General features: G+C 42.1%; 1 protein-coding gene across 1 annotated transcript in view; it reads right to left on the bottom strand.

Annotated features, from left to right (window-relative positions):
• Positions 1-18,879, bottom strand: part of dock10 (dedicator of cytokinesis 10) — a 61,925-nt gene extending 43,046 nt beyond the window's left edge. Inside the window, exon 1 of the mRNA XM_070829963.1 lies at positions 18,699-18,879. Coding sequence (XP_070686064.1) covers positions 18,699-18,806 — 108 coding nt within the window. The 5' untranslated portion in view covers positions 18,807-18,879. The remainder of the gene's footprint in view (positions 1-18,698) is intronic.
• Positions 18,880-25,281: the final 6,402 nt, after the last annotated feature.

The following is a 25,281-nucleotide window of genomic DNA, read 5'->3' on the forward strand; positions in this document are numbered from 1 at the left end:
CATACATTTGCACACACTCAGCTCCTTGCAGAGAGTGGGAGGTAACCATGGTGATGTTGTTAGGTCATGATTAAGGTTATTAGTGTCCATGCCAGTGTGACAGAAAATCCCACCCAACACCCACATAAATGCTCACCATTATAATGCTTTACATAGCTAAATATAAAAAACACATCGCACACAAACACACAGAACAATGCACATGAGCATATGCACATGTGGAAATTACTGTTCCTCGCCCACACACTGCACAAATACTAATGTGCGCCATTCAGTACAGGATGACGGTGCATATGTCCAGTGCAATGTACCAAGTGGAGAGAAAGAGAAACATTAACTGCAACCCCATCATCCTCCTTCCCAACGCCTCCTTAACCGCTGCCTCTCAGTGCAGGCTCTTCAGTGCAACATGCCTGATAGCAGCAGCTAAAACACACGGAAACCACAGAGATGGGCTTTGTTTGTAAGCCAGGCCTCCACAATGTCCCTGTCATACAAATATGCCCACACAAACATGCCCTGCAGATGCCACCAAAGTCCTCATGTTACACAGCCAACTTGGTGTTGTGCTCTCATTCACTCCGCCCGCCTTCAAACACACTATGCTGGCTGCCATTACTATGTTTCTATCAAAATGTTCCTCAAGGTTTACACTAATCATTGCATGTTTGCATTATTTGGTGATATGCAAACATTTACAAGTGTGGATGACGAGAAAAGATAACTTAACTCTTGAATTGTGGAATTAAATTGATGCCGATATGGCATCTGTGTTATTTTTTTAACAGATTTGTCTGTCCACACACATTATGAGACATTTTTTCCATATTGGAAAGCTTTCTGCTGGAATAGAGGTATGTAACAGTGGGTGGCAGTAATTTGCCGAAGTTCTGTCTACACTGCTGTAAATAAAACAACAAAGAGGGAAAGCACGAGCATGTGCTGTTTCTCTATCTTCAAAAAAGTCTGTTTCAACCTTCACTGCATCTTCTCTTTATAAAACATCTCAACATTGTTTTTTTTCCAAAGAGGTTTGTGCACAATTGCAAAATTTGCGAAAAATAGTAAATAAATAAAAAGATAATAGATTAATAGAAACATGCTTGCATTTGATATTAGGTGTGCAGTCTGTTCATCATCATGCTAGGATGAAACCTGATCACACCTTGTTCGTGCTGTAATTCTTCGCTCATTTCCGATTAGAAAACACTGCAGTCCTCATTCAGAGCCGGCACAAGGGGTTAATTGAGGAAAACTACAAAAGCTACATTCTTCCCTTTTGTTTGTTTTGTTGGAACCTTTTTTGTAATTGTTTCACTTCTCCTCCTTTTAGAGGGAGAGATGAATTTAAAGTAAAAGACCCGAGGCCACTTTCAGCGAATGAGGTGGTGAGTGCTGAATAAGTGATGAGGACCTCGCGCTTGCATGGAAGAGAATGAGGAAAGTAGTACACCCTCTGTGGTTGGAGGCACAGACATGAAGATGATACAGTGTAAAACAGCTCAGCTCCCAGGACACCCGTTCTTTAGTTAGAGTCAGTTAGGAGAATAAATAAATCACAGAATGAAATGGGAGAACAAAACACTACAAGGATAGAGTCACATCCCACCATGCACACTACTAGACAGAACAATCTGCTCTTTAGCTCTTTATTTTGCCCCTCTGTCACTCACTATTTATTCTCGATTCAGTATCTCAAACTCACATAGCCAATTTCTGAACTCTGTTGGATGCGTAATAAATTGCAACCACCTTAACAGTATCTTCAGTAATGCTTGATTCTATTGTCTTCTATATCCTAAATATTTTTCTTGTAAAAACATGTAGCTGTTATTTCTTAGAAGTTCTGTGAATGGTGTTCTTTGTTTAAGGAAATGGGATAGTGTTACATTGGTACACTTGGTAAGTATCCGCTGCTTCTGACTGTGATTTCAGGAGAAAAAACACAATGTAAACAATAGAAGACCACAGTCTTTCTGTAGCTGTAGGCATATTTAATTGGATGCTCACCTGTAATTTCCGACCACAAGAAGTATTTCAATCCTTTCCTTACTTTACACAAAAGTAGCAATACCACAATATAACACTACTCAATAGTTCAAGTCTAATTCTAGTTTTACTTGATCTAAAGTAGTCATTATTTTTATTCTTACATCAATGTGTAAGAATCATTTTATTGATCATTTGTTGAGGCGGAGCTGCTTTCTTACCGTTCAGCTAATAAGCTAATCATTCAATTTGTGAATTAAATGTTCAGTGCACAACTTGAAGTGAGACTTTATAGTTTTGTACATTCAGTTGATTTGATCAACACCAAATCAAACAAACACTGAACTGAAAAATAAATATGACATGCTAATGTATCTAACCCTAACCCTATTGTGCCACTTATATATGTTCTCAGCTTTCTTTAGCTTAATTTAGGATTATATTAAGAATCAAATAGACCCATAATAAAATAAGGCCTTCAATTCTATGTGTGTGTGTGTGTGTGTGTGTGTGTGCGCGCGTGTGCATCTTTGCTATTTTTTTGGACCTACAGTTTGCCTGAGTGTGTGTCCTCCTTGTGGTTCCCTGTGTGACCGGAGTTAAGCTGTGTGTTAGTTTAAACCTCTGTAAAGGATGACATCATTGGGGTGTACAGGGCAGTGTGCTGCCATCATTTGTGGAGTTAATGTTTTCCAGCTGTACAGCCTCGGTCTCTACAATCCTGTTGTTCCCAGCAGAACTGTTACTCACTGAACAACACCAAAGGTCACAAAGCAGCGGTCATGTACTCTTGATTTGCAGGAGTTTGATGCGTGTCTGTGCAGGATGCATACACTTGCATACACTTGTATGTTAACTATTTAGACAAAAGACAAACATAAGACATTTTACTGACTTCAAATACCTCAGCCAACTAGGCCAAGTAGGAAACCACAGTCCATTAAAACTCCTGCACACTGCCTTGTAAGCAGTTAGCTCTGCTATAGTTAGGTTCCCCGTAGAGCTTAAGGCTGACTCATGGCAGCGGTGTTTGATGTGGTGCAGAGCTACACTGAGTTTACTTGGGAAAACACTCTCTTGTTCCCATGGTGACCACAACAGGAAGGATGGATGCTGTCATTCAAAGGTGCTGGGGTCTGAACCCTGGCACTCACAGAGCAGCAAGAGGGACACAGGGTCAACCTCTGTCTTGCTGCACCCCCCCATTCTCACACAGGACGCACACACACAGGGCTCTTCTCTGATCTGCTGCAGACATGGAGAAGGTTTGGTGGAAAGAAGGATTCAAAGAACTGAGCGGCTGAAGAAAAATGCAGTCAGGAGGAGAACTGTGAAGACTGAAAACTTTTAGATAAACTCAATCTGGGATTTCTTAGGAATTCAACTGGTGATAATGAAAAGAAAATAGTTTTTCTCGTTTCAATCTTTGTTTGAATGAATTTCATCAAATGATCAGTGTGTTTCTGTGAGACTGGTGGTTGCAGCAGAGAGTAGCTCACTATTTTCTAACTCTGTGGTGCTGCTAGTGGTGGTAATACTGTCTCAAAATGATCCTAATGTGCTGTGCGGAAAACCTCAGCTTGCGGATGCACCACCACAGCACACCTACTCTTGCACAAACAGGAAGACAGACAAGGTTTAGACTGAGCATGTTTTTTTTTTTTTTGTCTTGCCAAGAATTTCTTAGAGAAAATACTGCAATAAAACGCTCTTGGTACTATATGTGATATTAATCTTAGTTTACTTGGTTTGTTTCTGCTTCATCTTCATCATGTGGTACTTTCTGATGCTGTTTCAGGTGGTTGTACACATGTATGGTATTACCCTGCTGTGCTGCAGCTGGGGCAAAATAGTGCTTGGAAAGTTGGTGCTTTTGACTGTCAGAGTGAATCTGAAAGAGCTCCACAGGACAGATGTAAGACTTTTTCTTTTCACGCACAACATTTTTGTTTGAACTGAGAGGGGTTTTCTTGATCCTGACTCATTCTGATCTTGGTTTTGTTGCTCCTCCAGAGCCTTTACTTCGTTACTCTTCTCTCTGTCTTGAACATCAGATTTGTTTTCGTGTCCGATCCCTCTGCCAGTGCCTGCCTGTCACATGACAGACAGCTGTCTTGTTGTTTATTGAAGCGACCTAAGGGAGAAATTAGAAGCACTTGGTTTGATGCAATGGATTCCCCCTCCTAATGCAATAATACTGCAGAAAAAAACAACTTGAGAATGCAATCGCAAATATGAATCAAAATCATGATTAATACGACTGATTGTGGAACTTTACTGCAGCAAGAACCTGAAGACAGACCATGTGTAATGTGTGATGTGTTTTTTTTTTTTTACTCTGAGTTGGGAGAAGGTAACAGGAAGGACTGAGCTCAGAGCCACAGCACACTGCCAATGCCATCTAGTGCTGAGGACTTGACACAGCAGGCTGTGTGACCGATGAGGTCTGTGCCAGTCTCCACACCTCTGTGTGGCAGTTGCTCTTACTGCCACGACTTCAATGAATGACCTCCAGGAGGCGCCCTGTGCCAGAGATACTATCTGGTCGTCTGGCAGCTGGTTTATTTAGAGAAGGAAGCTATTAAAATGTCTTTAACTGAGAACTAAAGTCCTGGGGCAGGAGGGATGTTGGGGGAGGGATCCAGAGAGGGGAGATGAGGTGGAGAATATGGGAGAAGGGAAGTTGGTGAGAAACAACTGCCGGGAAGGGGGGACATTGTTAAAAATTTCCATTCATTCTTCTTAGACACAGCACCCTCTTAAACTTCAGCCACCCTCCCCAAACAACAATCAATCTCACCTTTCCTCCTGTCCATCCACTTCACCTAGCCTCCAAAAAGTCTTTTCATTACACCATTTCTTCTTTTTCCAAATATTTAGGGGATATAAAAACAAAATGCAGATACACACACACACACACACAGCTTGGGTTCATGGGGAAATCTTATCTGTGGGCTCTGAATGAACAGACTTTATTATAACAGACACCATAATAGGTCAAACAGAGCCTGACAGAGAAGCAGCTGTAAATGGTAAGCAAACAAAGGAAGAGCAATTGGAAGCAGATGCTACTTTGTCTTTAAAAATGTTATTAAATAAAGAGCTGCAAACATGAACTGTGAACTCTATTCAAAGGGAGAAAACATTTGTTATCGATTGTTTGATTATTGGATAATTTATGGAGTCATATTAAATACAGATGAGTTTACATTTAACATCCAGGGATCCAACAACAAAAAAAATAAACTTTGTGGTGGTAAGCCACCGAAATCGTGTCTGATGGTCAATTTAATTGGTAGATTAGTAATCACACTCACTGCTCCTTTTCCTCCTTTTTTAAAAAGTTTATATTTTAATTTAACATATTTTAGATTGTGATCTTGCCTGTGTGTTATTGTTCCTCGATCTACTCTGTGAAATACTCCTTTTAGCTTGGACTTAACAGCGGCAACTGTAACACCAATAAAACTATTATACACCTCTCTACCCGTCTGCTTTGTTGTAACGTTCACTCACTGACTCAAACATTCATAAAGTTGCGGCATGACGGAAAAATCTGAAAACATGACAAGCAGAAGACTAGTATCATTTAGAAGCCATACAGCGGCAAAAGCAGCAGAAAGACACACACACACGGCTACTGTACTGTCACAGAGCTGGTGTCTCATTAATTCACTCTCCCACGTGGCATCTCTCCACATCTCCCTGCTGTTTTCTCCTCCCTCCCCTCCCCCGCTCCTGTCCCGTATCGAGCCTCAGCAGTCAAACATAGACGGCTGAGGTCACCGGCTTCTTATGTGCTCCACAATAAGTATTTGTGATAATACCCATCCTTCTTCAAATGCGTGAGGTAGTTAAGTTTGTTTTTTTTTTTTGGTCTGTGCATTGACAGGTTGACAGGGGTCTGGTTCTGTGCTGCTATGTTGTTGTTGAGTATCTGCTCATGCTACAGGGAAGGTTTAAGGTAACAGCAGAAAACAGAGCAAAAGAGCTCTTCCTTTAATTGTGATTTTTCCAAGAGGGGGAACATTAATTAGAAACAGAAAAAGGACCCTCGCTGCAGAGGGAAGAGGTTTTCCAGCATTAATCTGCTCATCAAAACCTGATATTGCTGGAAAAAGTACTGCAGCAACATAATAAATACCAGTCCAGCACAGTAGTCATGATTACTCTCTCAGCACGGCCATATACGCGTTGTTTCTCTGTGATCTTATCCTTGCCATTTACACAGCTGTTTGGCCTCTCCTGTTTCCTGTCCAGGTAAGCATCCAACCAATAAGACACTTCCCTAACTTCTTCCTGCTGGCCAAGTCAAATTCAGAAATACCCCAAACGCTCCTCCACTTCCACTCCACGTCTGAGCCTCTGTCACTCGGAAACCGTAACCATTCCTTAAGCAATTATCCCTAATGATTTCTGTTTCCTGTAACTCTGTTAGCTTGAAAAATATGTCCTCGCTCTGAACCTGCCATGTTCATCCTAAAATCAGGCCCAAGCCAATATTTACTTTTATGCAGACATGCCAGAAACACATACCAGCACAATGGATACTACGGTTATAAGCTACAATGGATATGTACAGCCTCATTCCAGCCTGAGTGAAAAATAAATCACAAGACTTTGTGCCAACCCCCAATCTACACCCTCACAGTAAAGAAAAAGTCAACTAGAATGCCTAGTTTGTAATAAATCATTCAGCCATGACGCCTACATATGACACCTACACAAAGCCTACATGTAACCTCTGTGTAACCTCTACACCAGCGCTAACTATCTACCAGACGCCCACTCAGCACAGCTCCCTCTCCCTGAGGTCCCAGTTTAGACTGAGGACGCAGCTGCTCTGAAGACTTTTCCTCATGCGTTTTCATATGTATTATCCTCCAGTACCTTTCCCCCTTCCTCCCCCCGTACCCTTCCCAATTTCTATCTTCTTCTCACAGACTCAAAATCACTCCACTGTCTCCCTCTTTCCCTCCTGGTGCTTTTTTCCTCCCTTATTTCTTTTGCAGATCCCCCTTCAGCTCTTTGGCTGACATTTAAGGCACACAAAATTGATGTACGCGCAGAGAAAGATAAAAAGTAAGAATACGCAAACAGTGAGCCGGCACAGACACATAGAAGGGCTTTAAATCCTAAACAGAAAAAAATAAAGCAGAAATGCTACAGACTCCCACTCTCCAACATCAGCATCCTGAAGCATGACAATCATGGATCTGAGTATTGTTTCTTCACCTTTACCATCTTCACTTATTGAGCGTTTTGGCTCAGGGTTTCCTGTGGGCAGGGATGCTGGAAGTCATTCAAGGTTGGGGGTGCTGAGAAAAATGCAGTCTATGCAATAGCATCATACTAAATGCTGTGCAACATTCATTTTGCATTCATTTGAAAGGCCAGGGACTTATGTCAAATAGTTATTAACAGCAACTGACAACAATTTTAGAGCGTCTCACAAGCAGACAGCAAACATACACACCAGTAGTAACATTTGAAAACTGCAAGGACAGGAAGAGGGAGTGAGACAGTACCTGTATGTGGGTGAGAGATTTGACCCATTATCAGGTTATCTCTCTCCCCTCAGGGGATTACAGTACGTTTCAACATAATTAAAGTAACACTCTGCCAAATCTCAAAATTTTAGGGCAAGCTCTTGTAACCTGATATATTTCATAATCTAGAGCTATAACCAAACCACAAATCCTGTTGTACCACTGGCCTGAACAGACCTGTATCACTGTACAGCAGCACTTACCTAATTTCCTCTAGCTGTAGCTGGCTGGATTCAGCCGTCTGGGTCTGTCTGACAGGGTGATGTTTTTGGTTACTTTGAAAAAGTGGGACACGTGAAAAGACTCTAAACTCCCCAGAACGCCTTAATGTAATTATAAACTAAGATATATCGATATCTAACAAATTAAAAATAGTCAAAGTCAAACCTCTTTCCTACCAGAAATACTAGTGCATTAGGCATATAAATCCCAATGAAAAAGAAAGTCATTCTAAGTGTGAACTGATGATTTTTATTATGTCTCATTTTAGGTGGTGCTACAGCACCCCTCAGCACCCCTACCTACCCCTCAGTCCTTGTCTGTGGGACACATGTCAGTGAGACACCTCTTTGTGTCGGTCAGCCATGAATAGCAATGAGTGGAACCGGCATCTGTGAGTCAAATGTATGTCCACTGCTGGTAGAAAAATCTGTGACAATACAATCACCATACCCTCTCAAGACTTCTGATTCTCAGAAAGAGAAACATTCAAATAATCAAATGAAAGTATTGTTGAAATACAACAATAACTGTTTGTTTGTTTGTACATCAGTGTATGTCAGCTGAAAAGATAAATACCGCTCTCATGTCTGTACATTAGCCTAGCTTACCTTCGCTAAACTGAAACAGGGGGGAACAGGTACCCAGGCTCTGCTCAAAGGAAACAAAATCCACCTACCCGCATAACTAAAGCTCTCCAATTAGGACAATGTATCTTTTGTTGTCACCCTGAGGTTGCAAGGCAGACAGTGCTCACAGTGCTTGACACTGGTCAAGAAAGAGTAAAACCACACCGTGATATTTTTACATTAGGTTTTTTTGGCTGATTTTGTTACCTTTGGACAGAGCCTGCTTCCAGTCTTTATGCCAAGCTAGGCTAACTGGCTGCTGTAGCTTCTTGTTTAGCGTGGTGTCTTGGTATTGACCTTCTCAACTAATTATCAGCAAGAAAGCAAATATTTTCTTTGTATGTCCCAAAATACTCAAACTCAGCCTTGTAACAAGGATGAGCTGTTGGCTGGTTGGTTGGCTGGACTCCTGGTTAGATGTCATTGGTTTTTGCAGCCATGGTTAGTTTAAATATATTTATTGAAAGATTATTGTACATTTTGGCTAGTAACACATTCCTAGCATTACTGACCTAATAAATTCAGCTCGTTGCCCAGCCCTTTGATTAATAGTGTAAAAAAGATAATGTGGTAGAAAGTCACCAGTGAAGTTTATATATTATGATGCAGCGTTTCACCACTTGACAGCACGATGAAAGCAACCATATCTTGGCTTCTGCCAGTTATCATGTGCAATGAGTTGTGCCAGCTCTGTCTTTTTGTGTGCTGCTACTCAAGACACATTATCTGCAAGTGAAAATTATCTGTTCTACCTGTAACAAGAGCCCAGGCACTGCAGACATAATAATATGGGTGTATGCACATGTGTGCTTTCATCTTTGTGTGTATGTGTGGGTGGATGTGGGTAACTGAAGTGAGTGCTGGTGGTGAAATATTAATAATGGCTGCTTGTTTCTTCTTCTCTCAGTTTTACTTACTGACACCAGGGCCAGGAGGACAGACACGGTCAGATGGGATTATTGGTGGGTCAGCCGCTTTGATCAAAGCTAACAGGGAACAGTCAGACAGGCAGAGTAGAGAGGGACAAAAAGATCTTAGAGGATTTCACCATCTAACAAAAACATGATTCTGTTTTAAGATTCAGAGACTTTGAAGATGGCTTGTACAAATGGTAGACACATTTTCTTTATCCTGCCTGCCAATTTGTCACATAATTAGATCACTCCTGTACTCTCTCTGTCTCACTCTGTCCAGCCAGTGTTAATGAGGGAAAGTCCACATCACGTATAAGTGCCACACAGTGTGTATGAGTGTGTGTCTGTGGATACAACAGGGCGAGGGCAGCGTGGCATGGGGGGTCGGACGGTAATGGCAGTTACATATTCAAGCCTCCTACTCTGGAATGCAGAGTGAGGGAGAGACACAACACAGCAATTCACTCGCAGAGAGTCACTGAACTATTCTTAGTCCAGTATGTGAAGTGGACCCCCCCCTCCTCCCCTCCCTGGGGGCCGTGGAGGGAATCTGGATGGACGAGTGGACATGGTGTCTATTAAGGTACAGGGCAGGATGGCGAGGCTGGATGGAGGGTTTTAGAGAAAGTAGAGAAAGGGAGAGAGAGGATAAAAGTTAAGCTCCAGTGAGGCAAAGCCTGGTCAGTTAAGTCTGAATGGGGCAGTTCACTGGCTGTGAAGCCTCTCCAAAGAGCCTATTGTAAACGTACATTGGCACAATGCATGGAGCCCCGGGGACCTCTTTCTCTCACTCACTCGCCTCCTCTCATGTGACCTCTCACAAATACTGACATACATACAGACACATACTTTCTCTCTGTCAAGTTTTCCTACCTAAACTAAACAGGCTTTTTGTCTTCTCATACAATTCAACAAATGGCAATCTGATATTACAAAGTTGCATGTATTTCAGGGGAGAATATGAATTTCCTGAGCTCAAACCCAGCATGCACACTACTGAGATCACTGTGCAGCATCACGCAGAGTTCAAACAGTGGGGGAATTCAGCAGGAGACAGTGTCACTAGTGACAGTGACGGACTCCGATTTTTCTTTCTGCATCTGCTTCTCTTTGCATTTATTTCTCTGTCCTTTCTGAAAGAGTCATTGAGAGGATGGGGACAGACGCACACCAAGGCCTGGCAGTGCACGGTCCTACTGTTATCAGGCAAACACGGCTGAGTCGTCTGCAGTTCAGTCATAACAAATGTCAAAGAGCTATTCATCTCCTCTAATCCCTTTCTCTATTCTCTTGTCTGCATGTATATACACACCGGTGACACTAGAGGCATTCACTCAAAATAAAAAGGAGTGAGAGCAGAAGAGTGGAGTGTGTGTAATCCAGTTGAGTTTGAGAAAGAATGAGGGAGTAAAAAGGAAGTGAAGGCAATTAGGGAATTCATGTAGAGGTAGACAAGGCAAAGCGAGAAAAAAGGCAGGGAGAGAGCGGAGTAGAGGGAGGCAAAAAGTAAGAAGCAAAAATATAAGAGGGAGAGGTAAGCAGATGCAAAGTAGGGGGAGGAGTAGAGGGGGAGATGGGGCGAGGGGAGGTTTAACAGGAGCAACAGAATGAGTACGCGTCACCCTGCTGATGAAATCTCCAATTGATATGAAACACACATTTAGGTTGCACCGCATGACGAAGGCGTCGTGAAGAACTGCGCTGCACGGCTTCTCAGAAAAGGTTGCAAGCTGAGTTGTTCAGAGACGAAAAAACACTTGGTGTGAGAGAAAAAGAGAGACAGAGCGAGCACGACATCCTGTCCCACATTGTCAGAGTGCGCACTTTCAAAACCTGGTTTAACAGATATAGAGTACAAAAAAATGACATACACTCAAACTGAGATGGAGCGGGTAACCACGATGTCTTCAACCACACATTCACATTCAATAGGTCACGACACGGTGGACCCAAGAGGTGACATATGGTCAGTGTCATATAGTACCATGTATCAGTGCTAATTTAGTTTCAGTATAATGAGGGTTTCAGTATAATGAGGGTTTCCCCAAGGAAATTGTTTAGCAGAGGGGTTTTTTTTCCACTCGGATCATAAGGCCTCTTGTTTTGTGATACATGTTTCTAGTAGATAATGGTCTAAACAGAAGCCACATTCACTAAAAATAGGGCATTTGTTTTGTGAAATAGTATCTCTGCCCTTTTTACCTTAAATTTCATGTTTTATGATGTTAGTGGGGGTAGGCTTTATTCTAGATGATGTGACCCACCTCTACTATAAACTCTGATAATCACTCTGTAAAATGCTACTTTAACAGCTTCCCTGTGATGTGAAAGGCCAAAAGCTCTTTTCTTGATTGTTCTTGCTGCGAGAGTTTCTTTCTCTTTCTTTCACAGTCTTATTCATATGGTTATACAACCCGAATGTGGTCTGATTTCCAAAACCCCGACTTATGTAAGAGAATAACTGTATTGGCAGGGAAAGGACATGTTGATTTGTGAAGCAGCTTTATATTTGACTCCATGGGAATAAAGACGACAGCAGAGCGTATTTTCTGTCCTAAAGTGTTGAGAAACCAACTTTCTTCAAGAACTGAAACACTTACATGACCGTCCACAGAGACCTCAAACCTTGCTACCTTGCAAGCTGATGCATGAGTATAGCACAAAGATACAAACAACGGCATGTACATACAATGCTAAAGCCAATGAGACACCCTAATGTGGAAATACTGCACATAAAGACATGCACATAACAATTGGACAATAGCCTGCAGAAAACACAAACTCATACACAAACATTAGACAGAGTGTTTATAGGAGGACAAGTTATCTGCAGTAGAGCCTCGGTGTGAACTCCTCCGGGAGGTGAGATAGGTCTACCGAATCTCTCTCTTCCTTTTCTCACCCTTCCTCCCTCACATTCTTCTTGGTTTTCCCCCTCTTTATGGTCTCGCTCTCTAAAATGATAAGACTGGTGATGTCCTAATAAGCTCCAGTCTGGCTCAACTCCTGTCCCTGTCCTACCTTGCCCTGTCCGCATGTAATGAGAGGCATGTGACAGAAATGTCAGGATTGGTGCAAGTCTGCTCCAACAACTACAGCCTCTCCACTGTCCAGACTTAAAACATATGAATAAAAGGGTGTTCAGAGAGCAGCTGGAAGACGTAATTTAAATATAAGTATAATATAAGCGGCTACACTATCAAGCTGAATTTATTGAAATATGTGGAAGTGTGGGAACAGAGGAGAGATAGATGAGATGAAATAAGATATACTAGAAGAGGAAAAGTAGAGATAAACGAGGACTGATGAGCGATAAGAGCGCTTCCTGTTAGTATTCCATCCCGACTGACCTTTCTCTGTTGCCGTGGTAACAGAGGCATGACCGTGGAAGAGTAGGCTAATTACTGGTAATCTAACGGGTTCCTCTCCTCTGGGACAATTGATTTACAGCATTATCAGTTTGACTAACTCGCATGAGACTCGCATATTAGTTTGCGTTACATGCTGCCAGGGGCTGACTAACACGACACGGACATCACTGTTCTTGAAACTGCAGTGCACTGTGGTCAAATCAAGATGAAACTGCAGTGACACGGATCTAAAAGGAGTTGCAGTACACTCAAGCACCCATACACCCAGCTGTGGGTAACATTTTGCTATCTTTTTATTTATACTGTTCCTCTTTATCTTATCTTTATTTATTTGGTTTGACTTCATATGCGCTTTTGTCCTTTAGTTTGAATCTCATTTTAACTGTCTTGTCAAATCTGATATTGTTTTAAAGCACTTTGGAACATTTAAAAAAAGTGCTGCATAAATAAAGCTCATTATTATTGTATATTGGGCGATATATTATTGTACATGCTACAAGATTTTTACACAGTCTAAATGGTTGTATAAGTAGCACACACACACACACACACACACACACAAACACGCACATAGACATACAGGCGCATGCTTTGCATATATGCTGGACAAATAGGCAGGTCAGCAGTCATGTACAATGCATCCCAGGCAGTTGACATGATGTGGCATGAGGAGAGAGCAAAGTCAGACTGACAGCATGTCCCCCAACGGCCACACAGACCCGCAACACATCACTGGGGAAAGCTGGGTAGACGTACCCCCCACCAACAAATGACTGCGTCACGCTGTCTGACACACTTTTTAGCTCCAGACAGACAGACAGGCATGCCCAGTAGTGGTATTTTACTAGAAGAACAGACATGCACGGACAGAACACGATTAGTGCATGCCCAGAAGACAGAGAAATAAAGGCTTGTGTGCATACAGATTAACAGAAAGCAGAGAAAGTGAAATAAATGCAATGAGACAAGACAAAAACAGTCTCTGGAGAGAGGAGAGGAGAAGAAAGAAGAGGAGATATGAAATATCCCATCTTCCTTTTAAGCGCCTTGAGTTAGATAAGAAACGGGATGAAGCCTGAAAGACTGAAAAATAAAAAAAGCAAGCTAAAGGGAAGTCACTGAAATACGAACACCTGAGAACCTCCAGTGAAAGCTTTGGATCATAAAACATGAAGGAACTTCAGGGAGGAAAAGCACTTCAACTTTAACCACAGTGTGAGCTTTTTTCTATATGCTGCAGCGGGAGTGTGTGTGTGTGTGTTCATGTTTAGCGTTAAGGCCAAAAAATACATACGGCTCTCTGGCGATTTAGTTTAGGAGAGCAGGAGCATGCACATGAGCGTGGAGGTGAACCGCATTGGTAAAGGACCACCGTACCAAAGGGTTTGTGCATGTTTAAGCCCATTAACTATGAGTCACATGTATTTTACATCACTGTCAGCCACTTCCCAAAGCATGCGCTTTTGGGGTGATTTCATACCTTCCAGGCAGTTCTTAACGTCAAAGAGACATGAATCAAAAAATTATATCAAAAGTTCACAATAAGAATTGAGCTTAATTTTCTCTGGGCTTTGTTGGGGAGGTAAGGAATTACTTAAGTACCTCTATGGTTTCAGTTGCCTTCAAGGCAGCCTTTGGTACCTGTACGGTGCTGAAACAATTATTTGAGTGATCATTTAGTTGATCGTCAGAACATTAATCAATAATATTCTGATAATTTATTAATTGTCATCAGTAACCAATAGAGCAAAACTAATTCCAGTGCCAAATGTGAGGATTTTCATTCTTGTAAAATTATATTTCACAATGTTGTGAATCTTATATTTTGAGTTTTCCGATTGTTGGTCGGACAAAACAAGGAATTTGCAGATGTTTACCTTGGGCACTGTGAGACAAAACAATCCTCAGATGATTCACTGATAATGAGTGTAATTGTTAGTTGCAGTCATGGTTGTATGATATGAAAATCAATTGCAGAGACTTGAAACCTGTTTGAAATAGCCAATGGCAATAAACAGTCAGCTGTATCCACCTTTACTTTGGAAAATGATCCACAACAGCAATAAAAAAAAAATATTCATAAGCTAAATCAGGAAAAACTCTGTGCAGTGATTATACACACTAGATAACTTAACATTATATGATTATAGGGCCATCTCTGGACTGGACAACAGACACTGGTTTGTAACGAAATGGAAAATTCCCAGCAAATGCCTAGAGTCTGGGGTAAGCCACCAAAAATAGTCAACATGTGATCAGGCACGAAGCACCATAAGGGCATAGTGGATGCCAAGCGCAAGGAGTGGCATCATCTGATGCCAAAGGAAAGACAGAAGAACCGTGATATAACACCAAAATTTGGATACAGTGTGGAAAATACATGAGGATGCATATGGCCTTAAAGCAGCAAGTGCTGGTGACTGCATACAAGCAAGCCTGTGCTACTGGGCAAATAAACTGAGCTCCAGTGGGATGCCGGTGTGGACATGTTGGCCCCAATCTCTGGCTGTGTGGTTAGTGTGGCTGCCATCCTTCAGGCATGGTATGACATGTGGTTCATCCCAGCAGGCAGCCAGAGTCACAACAAGAATGACACTTGTGTCTACAGAGCTACGCTGCTCACTTTTACTGAGAGTCATAATAAACACTCTCATTCTGGTACCAGCAAAAGGTCTAAAATACTGTTAATTTAGTTGTTAAGTTGGTTTAAAGGCAACAGGTTAGGTTTGATGCAAAACCTATTCCATTATCTTATATGTGAAATGTATCTTGCATCTGTTTTTATATTTAGTTTCACTGTACAGGAGCTCGGAGCCAGGCAGAGGCCAGAAAAGACGTAATGGAAAAGATCCCATGGTCACTGAAGCAACTAAAACAAAACTCAACCGCCATTACATCCTTCATTCTTGTATCTATCTAGCCATCCATTCTCCCTGCATATTTGAGGAGTGGGTGGGCTGACCACTGCGAGAAACAGTAAAGCAGTGAGAAAGCAGTGATTGCTTTCACAGAGGAGTTCATCAGAGAAAAATCCAGCATGCACCAGGGGGGATTTACCAGGTATCATGTATGCTATATACTTACACACGCTTCACAACCTGATCCAACCTGACTGGGGACCCATGCAGAGCAGTGGGGCAGTGAGAAGCACAGAGGAAAACAGTGTCAGAGGCCCCTCAAATATAAAAGAATCTGCATCGGTGAAGGCGTGTTGAGACGGGGAGTAAAGTCAGAAGAGAGGGGGTCATGTTCAGTGAATGAAGAAAACTATCGGCTACTATGAATAAAGAGAGGGGGGTCAGAGAGAGAGAGAGAGAGAAAGAGACTCACGCTTCACTGAATGTTATGCCATAGGGCCTGATTCTGCTGACCTGGTTTCTTTCACCAACAAAGGCCACGCATTAACACACTCACAAAAACGTCCACACACACATGTGCCTATGGACATTTACACACCCACTTAACTTAAGCCTGTGCACACAAGCGCTATACCCGCACATTTACACACATGCTTACTCTTCCACCTAGCTTCCCCCTCCCTTTCTGTCCACATTTCTGCATCCTATGTCCGCACAGAAAATGAATTCAAGTAGCTCTTTATGGCTTATTTCAACTTTAGAGGCATTACTTTTTTCTAGATATAGGAAGGATTTGAGGCTGGAGGACGGTAAAGACAAAAAAAGCAGGTGTTTTTGCAAACATTGTCACATTTCAGTCACAATTTCCATTTCACTTCTCACTGCCACAAAACAACAACTTCCGTTTTATGAAATGGTTGTGTGTTCTGGTAAATTCTGTGTAGGTGCGGCCAATATGTCAGTTTATGCATGAGACAGCATAAACTTGTCAAACATATGACATTTTGATGTAAATACCACATTACACTTTTTAAAACTAAACTCAAAACCCACCTGTTCCAACTTGCATATTCCCTGTGACTCACTGTACTTTCCGATCATATCCTTACCGTCCATTGTCTGTTTTTAATGTATTTTCTGCCATTTTAATGTATGTTATTGTCTTTTACTGTAAAGCAACCTTGAGTGCCTTGAAAGGCGCCTATAGGTAAAAAGTATTATTATTATTATTATTATTATTATTATTTACACTGCGATATGGGTACCTTTTATGACTTATGGTGTATTGTCCTATTGTGGTCTGTGTCACACATGGTCAGAGATAAAGTAGCTTGACTTGTTTGGTATTCAATTCTTTGGATTAGCCAAAACAATTGTGCCCGTCTGGTTATTCTATTCACCAACAATTTCTGAACTTTTTTATCAAGAGCATGATGCATTGCATCATGATATTTATCTTTACATATACTGGCAAAGAAGGTGTTATCCATGTTGTCCAATATCTTATGGTATCTGTAGCAATACATGTGGGACATCAGACTTTGTTTTTGTAGAAAATATTCTCTTTGGAGAAAGCACTAAAACATTGTGATAACGGTGGAACATCAGGCAACTTCAGTGCCTCTTGTTCCAGAAGGAAATACATGTTTATACCCCACACTTCCTTTTTCTTTTTAACTTGTCACTTGTCTGTGGTGTCTCTACTTGAAAACCACAGACTCGATGTGTGACTTCAGCTGCAGGCAAGCCAGAGAAGCTCAGTGAGGTTGTTACAGCTGTGCAACACATGTATCAGTGTCCTAAATAATACCAACACAAGGTGACTCACCAGTCAATTTCTATATCCAATAAAGGAATCAATAAACACTACTCTCTTGTACTCCATTTGGGGACATGACAAATGCATACTGTCAGTAAACCTTTACTTTTAAGGCTTGTCCTATTATATTGTATTCCGCTCTATCCAGCTGACCCAGCATTAGTGGTAACATCTGGCTGCTCACGTAAAAAAATCTACTTTCTAGTGGGAAAAACTCTAATCTAGAGCAATGTTTCATTCATTTTTGTGAGCCTATTCAATTCTTTTCCATTTTAATCCCATCTTCAGCCAGGCACCCATTTTAAAAACAATACTACATTTTCCCTCTTAATTCCAATCTATTCTCACTATGCTCTGCGCTGCCTGTGTCCCACTGACACACTAACACCAGAGTGAAGAGGATGTAGAGTAGCAGCAAAGAGACTGGAGTGGAGTGACCTTTCTCCATGCTAATCTCCACAGAATGGACACACACATGCAAAAACGTAAGGTAGAGGATTTGTCCTCTGCCAGATGAATCAAAAGGACATCATCAAAACACAAATCCTCCTCCTTGTGTGTGTTTGCGCGCGTACATCTGTGTGTGTGGCTGGTTTTTCCTGGATTACCCCTCCTCCCACTATCTTATGTGTCAATCATAGCCTCTCATTATAAGGCCTGACACACCCACTGGAGCAGACGTTCCACAATTGAGGATGTGAAAATAGCCTGATAATAGAATTAGTCGTAAATCAAGCCTGGTGGTCGAATTAATGCCCCTCACTGATCCTCCCTCCATCTTTCCTGGTGTCTCTTTGCACCGCTGTGCAGATGTAAACCGCTGTCTGTGTCATGCCGCATCCCACTATCCTACTACCAAGCCTCTATTTACTGCATTTCATTCACTTCAGCCAGCCACACTGAAATAAACTCCAACCCACAAGGGAATATGATAGGCTCTGTGACTTACAGCCACATTACCAGCCAATAAGCGACATCTTTTCAATGGTGGAAAGAAATGTGGCGATTCCTGCGTATTCTGAGCATTAGTCTCTCCATTCAAACGTATTGAATTGTTCCCCCTGCAGGATCAATAGACAGGGGCTGCACTGCTCTGCTGCACCGTGCAGCTTTTGCTCATCCACTGCAAAGAAAGATGCAACGTGAATGCCAATGTCAGTTCTGCCAGAGATACGGTGCAGCGGTGCGGCGTGGCTCTCGCAGACGCTGGCACAGATGACACCAGATCTAAATTCACATCCAGATGTGACGCTCAAAGCTCAGAGCAGCGAAAAGCTTCGGGCCCACAGGTGGTGATGCGTGTTTTTTTCACTACCACCATGTTTTTACAATTCATACGGGTCCACTCACCGTCACAGTGGAGCGTCTGACCGCGTTGCACGCCGTCTGCCGTATCTCCGCCGCGCTCCCCGGCTTCAGCAGGTTCTTGGTGAATCTCCGGGTCGATTCGGCTGCCATCTCCTCATCTGAGCGGCCACCGAGCACGATTCAGCCTGGTCGATCCTGCAGCGCTCAGACCTGGTCCTCGCTCCTAACATGAGCCGACCGTGCTGTGTTTACACACACACACACACGCAAACACACGCTCTCTCACACACACACGTACGCACACACGCCCCACACACACACACACATCACACCGTGGGTCCACACGCGCGGAGTGCAGAGGATGTCTGTGCGCTGAAATTGGTGTCAGACTGGACTGGATCATCTGGGACAGCACTTCCGGTTACGACTTTCATATTAAAACACACTCGGCGAGCCCTGAGTGACATTGATCTCACACTGACAGAGGTGCATTTAATTTTGAAGGCTAAAAGCGCCAAATTTTAGTGCAGTTCTTCTTTATCTTTGGCTGACTTGATAGTTGAAAAGAAACAGATTTTCATAGTGCTGCAATTGAAATTATATTCCATTCAGCCCACATATAAATATAAATATATATATTTTAAAAAATATAGCCAAATAAAAGTGAAGCCAAAAGTATCTGCAGCCTTCATTCATTCAGCATTCAACAGCAGCCCATCAGTCTAAACACGTGCCACTGATTTGATCAGGGTGTTTGAGGCTATACTGTACACATAATGCATCCCAAGGGGAGCTCTGAAATGTCAACTACTCATCAGCAGTCCAGTCACGACTGAGGGAGGATGGAGCAGCATTTACAGTGGAGCTGAGAGGATGTGGGAGACTCAGAGGCCAGTAGCGGCACGTAGCGGCAGGACGGTGTTAAGGCCTTTTAAAAGAGACATTCACTCTACTATCACCCCAGGGTGACTTTAAAAGGGGGGTGAGCCCCTGAAACTCAGAGAGGTCCACGATACTTAGGAGGCACAATGAAATATAGCTACATATGTTTTAAATATGTTTTTTTTTTTTGTATTTGTTGTTGAAAATTACTAGATTTTTCTATTTTCTATTTATTATTCATGACTTTTGCAGTACTTTCATTATCTTTTTCTTTTCTCTTACTACGTTTATTGTTAAGAACCAAAATACAAAGGTAAATTATTTGTAAATTCCTTTAAAACCTAGTTGGCATCCGTTTGTAATTAAAATGCTATTATTAAATGATCATGCTGCTCCACAGATGCTTAAGTTTCTTTGAGATCAACTAAGGAGGATTAATAATACATTTCCTTACACACACACACACACACACACACACACACTGCCTTTTTATGAGGATAGTTGTACTGTGCCTCCCTCTTGTGTGAATGAGCAACACTGCAGTGTAAAATGAAAAGAGTGAGCTAGTGGGGGACAGTTCACCCAAAACACAACAAATCTAGTTGTATCAATAAAGATGATTATGATTATATTTATCTTTGTTTTTATGTGCAGAGCTTTGAGGTATCTGAGACTCCAAGTGTAATATAACGGAGGAGTTTAAGGTGCTTAGTGCATTAAAATAACATTCAAATGGGAAAACTCAGCTGCACCACATCTCTGCAGAAAAACAATATAATTCCTCAGTATCCACACATAAAAACAAATCTACAAATGTTATTTTAGTAGAAACATTTCATACGTTTGTAAAAATAAAATGTTCAATAATTTCCTGAAATGAGAGAAACAGCGCTCCTCCAGGTCAAAGTTGTTATAGCACTGTCACAGTCATGGGGATCATTCAAGTCTGTTGTAGTGATGGGAATTTCGGCTCTTTTTAGAAAGCTGGCTCTTTTGGCTCGGCTCCCTAAAAAGAGCCGGCTCTTTCAGCTCCCAAGTGGCTCCTCAGATTTTTTTGTTGCTTCAATAAATTTATTAGCAAATTATGTGTAAAAAGAAATATTAATGTAAAAAACACATTATATAGAATATTTATTGTTTATATTGCCTTATTAATTTGAAATTATTTAGTTTTACTGGGGTTATAGAGCTCTGGGCTGCAGGTTTTGGTGGCTGTGGTGTTGTCCTGGATGATACTGTAGACACACTGGCACCTTCATTAACAGCAGGTTCCCTTGCTTGTCTTTCCTCCTCTAACTGAATTGATGGGTGAACAGAACACACATGCCTGTGCAGGTTGTTTGTGGAGCCTGCCTGATATGAAATTTAAATTTTGCAAAGTCTGCACTCTGCCCTCGAACTATCAATTACATTAAAATGTGTCCAAATTTTACTATGCTCATGTTTGTCACCTGTCCTGCCTGCAGTCTGACTATGTAGCAGTGCTCTCTCACTCTCGTCTCTCCCTCACTCCAGTTCATGTGCTCACTGCACTGTGTGTCTGTAACCCCTCCCCTCCCACTCAGTATGGACATACAGACACCACCGCACATCTTGACCAATCACGTGCGGCTTTAACTGAAAAAAGACAAGAAAAACAAACATATTGGCTCCCAATCAGGAGCCGGCTCCCGTCGTTCACTTCAAAGAGCCGGCTCTAAGAACCGGATCGTTCGCGGGAAGTGAAGTGAGGTGAAGTGGGTTTGATTTAACAACTATGAACTGAACTGTGGGGGCAGTCACAGTTTGGCCAGCCAACACAACCAGCAACATTTGCTAACCTGTTAAAGTTAGCCTGGTAGCTAACCTGTTAAAGTTAGCCTGGTAGCTAACTAGTTAAAGTTAGATTGGTAGCTAACCAGTTAAAGTTAGATTGGTAGCTAACCAGTTAGAGTTAGCTTGGTTGCTAACTAGTTAAAGTTAGCTTGGTAGCTAACCAGTTAAAGTTAGCCTGGTAGCTAACCTGTTAAAGTTAGATTGGTAGCTAACCAGTTAGAGTTAGATTGGTTGCTAACTAGTTAAAGTTAGCTTGGTAGCTAACCAGTTAAAGTTAGCCTGGTAACTAACCTGTTAAAGTTAGCCTGGTAGCTAACCTGTTAAAGTTAGATTGGTAGCTAACCAGTTAGAGTTAGCTTGGTTGCTAACTAGTTAAAGTTAGCTTGGTAGCTAACCAGTTAAAGTTAGCCTGGTAACTAACCTGTTAAAGTTAGCCTGGTAGCTAACCTGTTAAAGTGAGCTAATGTTAGTGTCCCAGTGTTGCTACCTGCTGCCGTGGTTTGGTGAGGCTGGTAACAAAATGGCCACCATCCCAGACAAGAGGACAGGTTGGACTCAATATGGCGTGGATACTTCACCTCCATGGGGGCAAGAAGACTGGACGTCTCAATCAGCACAGGTGAGTCAGATACACCTGAGTGTGGGTCTCTGTGCTCGCTGCTTTCCGTCCTGGTGGGTAAATGGTTGTAGTTTTGACCCCCCAGGCTGCGTGCTTGTTACCCAATCAGCAGAGAAAGTGCCTGCAGGGCTTTGGACTTTTCTCATTTAGCGTTTACTATTTGCCCCGTTTCCGGTGGACTGTGTGTGGTTTGTGAGTGAGTCTGTGCGAAAGGCCTGCTAGTTGTAGCTGAGAAGTTTTAATTTGTGTACTTTTAAGGCAGTGATATTTATTGAGTCAGCAGTATATATGTTCAGTTTCTGGTGTTAAAGCATGAAATAGCTTGAGCACTTTGAATTGTTGCAAATCAATACAGACTAGAGGAAAATAGGCTATTAGTTATACTTAAGTATTGCTGTAATCAATTCAAAGTAATCCTCAGAGCAGCATTATTATTTTGACTGCTTGTCTTATTGTGTGTGTGTGTGTGAGTGAGTGAGTGAGTGAGTGAGTGAGTGAGTGAGTGAGTGAGTGTGTGTGTGTGTGTGTGTGTGTGTGTGTGTTGGTGCATAAGGATGCTGAGTATGTATGTATTTGATGGCAGTATACTCAGCTAAAGCTACTGTGATGCAGTCTAATGCAACAGCTCCGCATCTCAATAGATTCTACTTTTGATAAAGTGTGTTTATGTTTTAGAGAGGTCACATTGAAGGCTGCAGTTTGTGGTGCTACTACGTTATGTTGTGTTATAATGAGATGTGTTTTCAGTATGTTGCACCCCATTTTTATCAATAATGATGGACAAAATAATAGAAACTCCTCACAGTACAAGTCAACAGCACCATAAAATAAAGTCGAAATGTGATGTGCCAAATTTGATCTCTGGGTGGCAGTAACACATCAGGTATTGCCTGAGATGAACCCGTGTATCTGAGCGGAACAAACCATCAATGTGATATTTGCACCAATCCAACAATATTGATGAATGATATGTGATGTATGACATTAAAAAAACATCTGTTAAATCTTACAGTGTGTTCCCAGTGAAGGCTTTGGGAACACTTAAATTTCTCTTGTCATACCAGTGAAGGGAGTGTATTTTGTTTCAATTTAGATTGTGGATCATGATTGCAATTAAATAGATAGTGATATTATTTTTGGCCACATCTGGGTGATCTGGCCAAAGCCTACCTAACTCTAACTGTTGTTTATTACAGTCTATCTAGGCCAGGAAAATTTGAGTTCACAGAGACTTTTGCAATAGCCTAACCAGATGAGCGTATGGTGCAAGCAACCTTAACGCAATGACAGAAGTAAAATGGCCTCATACGCATTCCCAGATTATAGGTGTGTTGCTCTGATATCCAGATATCCAAAATTCATGCACAATTCTCATGTATTTCACTATATAACTCCATCGCCGACATGAGCTGTATTTATAACTCGACAGTCCAAATCAGTTTATCCGTGGATAGATTACTAAATGTTAATACAGAACCGGCTGCTGTTGGTTTAGTGGTGCGCCACCTTCACCTTTGTTGGCTCTTTGATAGGTGTTCGAATTACACAGCCAGGATCCTTCGTAGCCTCAGACTGCCCACACATAGAGGCACATATAATCAAGGTAGCTCCAGTAACATGATAGCAACTATAGCTTAATCTAATGGGTCTGTGCAGTCTCTTGTCTTGATCCATCACAAATGGACCACAAAGATTCAACCATCTAAGCTTGGCTGCTGGGAAGTATTTCTTACCTCGTGTTGAGTCCAAGCCAGGACGAATACCGCCTCCTGCAATATTTAGGAGTCATGTGTTACAGTGCAGAAGTGCAGTAAGGGATTTATTTTCACTAATCCCAGTTCTCTGACATAAACTTAAAACATAAGCCCAACCTTAGCCCTTTCCCCAGCTTGCCTAACCATACCCTAACCTAAGCGCTAACAAAGAGGGGAAACAGACTTTGACTCCTGACGTCTTGTGAGACAATAACTAAATCTGATGGGGGTCACAGATTTCTGTGCATCCACCTCAGCACAGCATGGGTGCTGAAGAGTGGTGCAGGAGGATAGCCTCTGCCAAAACAGGCTGAAAATGCCCTCAGTGCTTTGCAACTCCAAAGCTGTGTTTTGCGATTTGTCTTGTTGGCTGGCTAGCTAACTACCGGTCTATCCAAGAATCACCTGGGTTTTGTTCAAAGTTCGGAGGTTGTGTGAAGCTGTGAGGATGGGGTGTCTGAGGTTTCATGTGTGCCTGTGCTATCTGTTCATGCTCAGCAAAGTTCCAGTGTGTGGGTGTGATGGCCTTGGAGCTTTTAGTAGTTCTCTGAGGGAGCATGGTTGTGTAACGGATAATCAGTCAATTTATGTGATTATTTTTTCCAAGTGAAAAACATAGTGTGTGATTTGCACGTTGAACTTGCCCAACACTGCTCTGTGGGTATATCAGTCCTCCATAGTGCTAGTATAATCAACTAATAAAGTAGCCACAGAAAGTAGAAATGCTATTTGGACACATGACAAAATCTTGTGCGGTCTGACAGACATCTAGACTCACCTCAGAGGCAGCCAGATGGGGAGGGGTGGATTTAAAGGAGGGGATAGAGGCAAAAGAGCAGAAATGAAGAAGACATGTAAAGTAGCCAAGAAATAAGTGCTGGTGTACTCATAAATGATTGATTCATCTCATAATACGTCAGCCAGACAGTTGTGAATGCATTGTGAGCTCTACTCTAATCCCAGTCCTGTATGGCTGACAGTGAAGGTTAACTGAGAGGTGAAAGTGAAATGCAGGATATGGAAAAGAGAAAATAAAGCAGCCAAGATGAAAAAAAAAAAAGGGAGTGAAGAGGGTTGAAGAAATACTGGATCTCTCCTGGCAGGGGTTGGACATAGTGCAGCTTTAGGCAGTCTATTTTTCTTCTCAAGTCCTCAGATTCAATAACAAGATAGCACTCTCAAGCGTCCGCAGGTTCCTCAATGCAAGACTATCTTGAGGACAGAGGAGAGAAAAAAGACCATTTAGAAACCTTCAGGAAGAGCAGCAGGATCACGTTTCTCCAAGCCAGGCTTTGCCCGAGTGTCTAATTCCAATTTCCTCTTTCACAAGCTAACAAAAAAGGAGTGCATGTCCATCTGAAATAGGGTCCCCCAATGGGAAAGAGGAGAATGGTGTGTGTAGGGGTGTGAGGGTGTGAGGGTCTGATGCTTGCATGTGTGAGAGATTCTTTAAAAGATGTGGATACAATGCGGAGGAGAGTTAGTGGCTGGACTTGCGCAAGATTGAGAGAGTATGGGAAACGAGAGCTTTTGGCGGCAGAGGACAAGCTGATGG

This window comes from Pempheris klunzingeri, chromosome 4, assembly GCF_042242105.1.
Source record: "Pempheris klunzingeri isolate RE-2024b chromosome 4, fPemKlu1.hap1, whole genome shotgun sequence".
Lineage (NCBI taxonomy): Eukaryota > Metazoa > Chordata > Actinopteri > Acropomatiformes > Pempheridae > Pempheris > Pempheris klunzingeri.